Genomic DNA, 3,848 nt, shown 5'->3' with positions numbered 1-3,848 from the left:
GCTCTGCTGGTAGTTTATGGAATTTGCAATTTACACAAGTCGGCGGCTGGTCTTTATTCGGACACGTGTTGAAGTCGTGGCCACGTTCTGCATGGTGGCACAAATGGGTTGGGTTCGGGCACAGGTATGAGTGGTATTCCCAAACCGGAAACATCTGAAACACTTAGGGATAGCAACGTGTTACCTAAAGCGGTGACTGCCCCAGTTTATAAACACTCTGTCGGTCTGGCTAAGCGTGACCCAGGCCGCTGGTGACAACTCGACGACCCAGTGAAAAGTATTTCCTGTTCTGGCTTTCGTCTTGAACTTGGGAATAATCAAGTTGGCGGGTTCTTCTTCCGGATGTGCGTGCTGCAGGTTTCTGTAACACAGTTCCTCCTCGAGAGCAGTTGGTGTCAGATCATTGTCGAGGTTATATATTCTGATGCTAGGTCCTTTGCGTCTAGGGTGTAGGGCTTCAAGTCCGAGTGTTTGAATATTCTCATTTTGTAGGATTTTTGTTGCGTCCTCTTTTGTTTGAGTCTCGATAATAATCCCTACGTTTCGGGTTTTCCTTACCGATTTTATTTTGGTATCTCTGAAGTCGTCTGCCAACTTTGTGACAACTAGATTTTTGACCTGCTCGCTGGTACTGTTTTCGTCTCTGGTGGTCGGGCGCAGTATTATCAAATTTGGTATTATCAAATTCAGACGTAAGAGTCTTTATACTACAGGAAGCTTTCAGCAACAGAGGATAGCAGCAGTGCAAGCATCATATGAAGTCGCATTGGAAATTGCTAAAAACAAACCTAACACGATTGGAGAAACGGTCATCAAACCCTGCATGTTGAAGTTGGTGAAGTTAATTCTTGGGGAAGCCAGCGAGATAAAAATGCGACAAATATCTCTGTCCAATAACACTATTCAGAGGTGCATTTCAGATATGTCCGTAGACGTGAAAGAGCAGGTTTTGAATGAAATCAAATTTTCCACATTTTTTTATTTTCAAGTTGGTGAATCAACGGACGTAAGTTCATGTTCTCAGTTGCTGGTCTTCGTGAAATATATTCATTGAGATGACATCAAAGAAGAGTTCCTGTTTTGTAGTGCACTTGAAACTACTACAAAACGTGAAGATATTATGGAGAAGATGAGAAGATAAATACCTTTTTTGAAACTGGAGGACTACGGCGAAAAAACGTCTGTGGAGTTTGTACAGATGGAGCACCAGCTATGTTAGCTATGCTTTCAGACAAAAGTGAAAGAACTTACTCCCCAAGCAAAGGGCAGTCACTGCAGGATTCACCGCTATGCTCTTGCCAATAAGACTCTTCCAGCTCCTCTGCAAGAGGTACTTGATTCTCTGATTAAAAGTGTGAATTACATGAAATCTGGAGCCCTCACCACCCTTCTGTTTAAAGAACTCTGTAAAGACATGAATTCTGATCGTGATATTCTTCTTTGCTACACTGCTGTACGCTGGTTGTCGAAAGGAAATGTCAATTGCGGCTTTGAGTTGATAGATGAAAACAAGTGTTCCTGGAAGTGCAAGGGAAACATAACCTTGTGGCTTACTTTAATAATGAAATTTGGAAGTAAAGAGTTGCTTACTTAGCAGACATTTTAGACCAGCTAAATAAGCTGAACCTGATCAGGGAAAGGAAACACACATTATCCAATTTCAAGACAATCTTCAGACATTTGTATCCAATCTGCAAAACTGGCGTCCGAAAGTAAATCTCGGAAACATTGCCATGTTTGAAAAACTCTGCAGCGTAGTAGAGGAATCTGAAGGTGAACTGGATGATAATCTGAAGGAGGAGATTACTGGGCACCTTGAATCCCTTGAAGAGGAATTTCAGCGGTATTTCCCTGAGCTTACAGAAGAAGCTGCACTGGTACGAAACCCATTCTCTGTTTCCCTGAATGTAGCCAGCATTCCTGATGAAGAACAGGATGAAATATTGGATTTGCGGAACGATTCTTCGGCACGCAATTTGTTTTATGAAAAATTGCTGACTCAGTTCTGGTGTGCTGTGTATCAGTTATATTCTAATGTCACCATGCTTGCGTGTCTAGTTTTACTTCCATTTGCCTTTACATATCTCTGCGAGAGCAGATTTTCAACGCTTCATATCAAAACAAAGGCAAGAAACAGACTGAATGTTGAGGATGACATGAGATTGCCGACATAATTAGGTTCTATCAAGACCGAGGGAAATCACAACGCCCTCTGGACAGGGAAAATTCTGATTTAGTTATTGCAGTCAGGTAGCGTAAGTGGGTATCAGAGGTTTGGGGGCACTTCACTTTATTACTGTTCATCTCATGTAATTGAGTAAGAGTAAGCAAACCAATAGAGAATACAATAATAAAGAAAAAAAATAAGACCTCCTCCCCACAATTGGCTTTAGCAAACACTCAGCCGTGAATTCTGAAGCTGGTTGTTCAGATGCAAATAAAACCACCGCATTAAATATTAAGTTAATTAAAAAAATAAGTTAATTAAAAAAATTAAGTTAATTAAAAAAATTAAGCTAATTAAAAAAGTTGATTAGGTTAGAATTATATTCTGAAAAACCTATTTTTAATGTGTTTTCTTTACCCTATTAAAAATGCCTTTTTTATGCAAATGTGGCGGGGTTCGCAGATTACTTGTTTATTATAAAAGGGGGTTGAGACTCGAAAAAGTTGGGAAACACTGATCTAAATGAACAAACACACTGAAAGAAAAATTCGAGCAACTCACTAGTTGACATATTGAAGTAATCCATGAGGGCTAGATAATCGAACGTTTACTATGGTGTAAGTAAAGTGCTGTGCATTAGATTTAATTAAATATCTTTTGAGCATTAACTCTTTGAGCATTAACGATGCATTAAGCTTACCAGCAGAGCTACATTACATTAAATCCTTATGGAATAAGGATTTAATGTAATATAGCTTTGCTACTTAAGGGTCCCACTTTTCTTTTGCAGTAGCCGAGTCGCTAGAAGACTTATATTAAGCTCTGTCTGACACAGTACGTAGAGTTCAGTAAATAGTTCTGTATTCTTCTAAAAATAGACTAACGTGATTCTATTATCCAAGTTCTGGAAGAATTGTCAGTGAAAAATTGGGCGCTTATCTGAGAATGTCAATGGAGTATTAATGTCGCGCGCACCACTTCAATAACTCCTAACAGAAATATATGTGTATTTTTTTTAAATAATTCAAATTAAATTCAATTTACCTCAAATAAAAATAATTCACACCACACAACTTCGACATATTGAAGAGGATTATGGCAACAATGCTGAGCTCTCTCTCTCATCAACGGGCAACTCGAAATTCGAAATCTATGCGGAACTACAGGGATAGTTCCTGACAGTTCAGTGTAATTTAATGACATACGTTTTAAGGCAATGTGCTAAAAATTACCTGAATAGTTTTCACGAATGTCACATTGAATGTTTATGATATGGAAAGTACACTTTTAATACCAGGAACGCGCGTCCACTGTGCCTGGACGCGCACTCCTTTTCAACCAGCAGCACTGAAGCATCTAAATCCCGGCATCCTAACCTGTAGCTCACGACCCCCAAGGGGGTAGCAAGTGTTTTCTGGGGGGTCGCCGCGGTTAGTTTTAGCTGCAATTATTTTTTATAGGAAGTTTCACCACGAAGGTCTTCAGCACTTAAATCAATATGGCTACACTGCAATATTCTACTAGTGGTTGTAACTGTTATATTTGACTGTGATCTGAGCATCTATGTTATGCTTGTCTAGGCTTTGAGACTACGAATTACCTAAAATGCTTTGCACTCCGCCTAAGTTCTAGAGCTGTTAGGCTATTAATACATTTTAATAAATGATGTCCCAGAAAATTC

General features: G+C 39.4%; 1 protein-coding gene across 1 annotated transcript; it reads left to right on the top strand.

Annotated features, from left to right (window-relative positions):
• Nucleotides 1-1,733: 1,733 nt before the first annotated feature.
• On the top strand, nt 1,734-2,174 carry LOC150084472 (zinc finger BED domain-containing protein 5-like). Its single transcript, XM_090376250.1, has one exon. It carries the CDS (start codon nt 1,734-1,736, stop codon nt 2,172-2,174), a length of 441 nt encoding a protein of 146 aa, XP_090232376.1.
• Nucleotides 2,175-3,848: the final 1,674 nt, after the last annotated feature.

Source organism: Mastigoproctus giganteus, chromosome 6, assembly GCF_048544385.1.
Source record: "Mastigoproctus giganteus isolate SK-2022 chromosome 6, ASM4854438v1, whole genome shotgun sequence".
NCBI classification, from domain to species: Eukaryota; Metazoa; Arthropoda; class Arachnida; order Uropygi; family Thelyphonidae; genus Mastigoproctus; species Mastigoproctus giganteus.
This window is presented reverse-complemented; position numbering and strand designations above follow the sequence as displayed.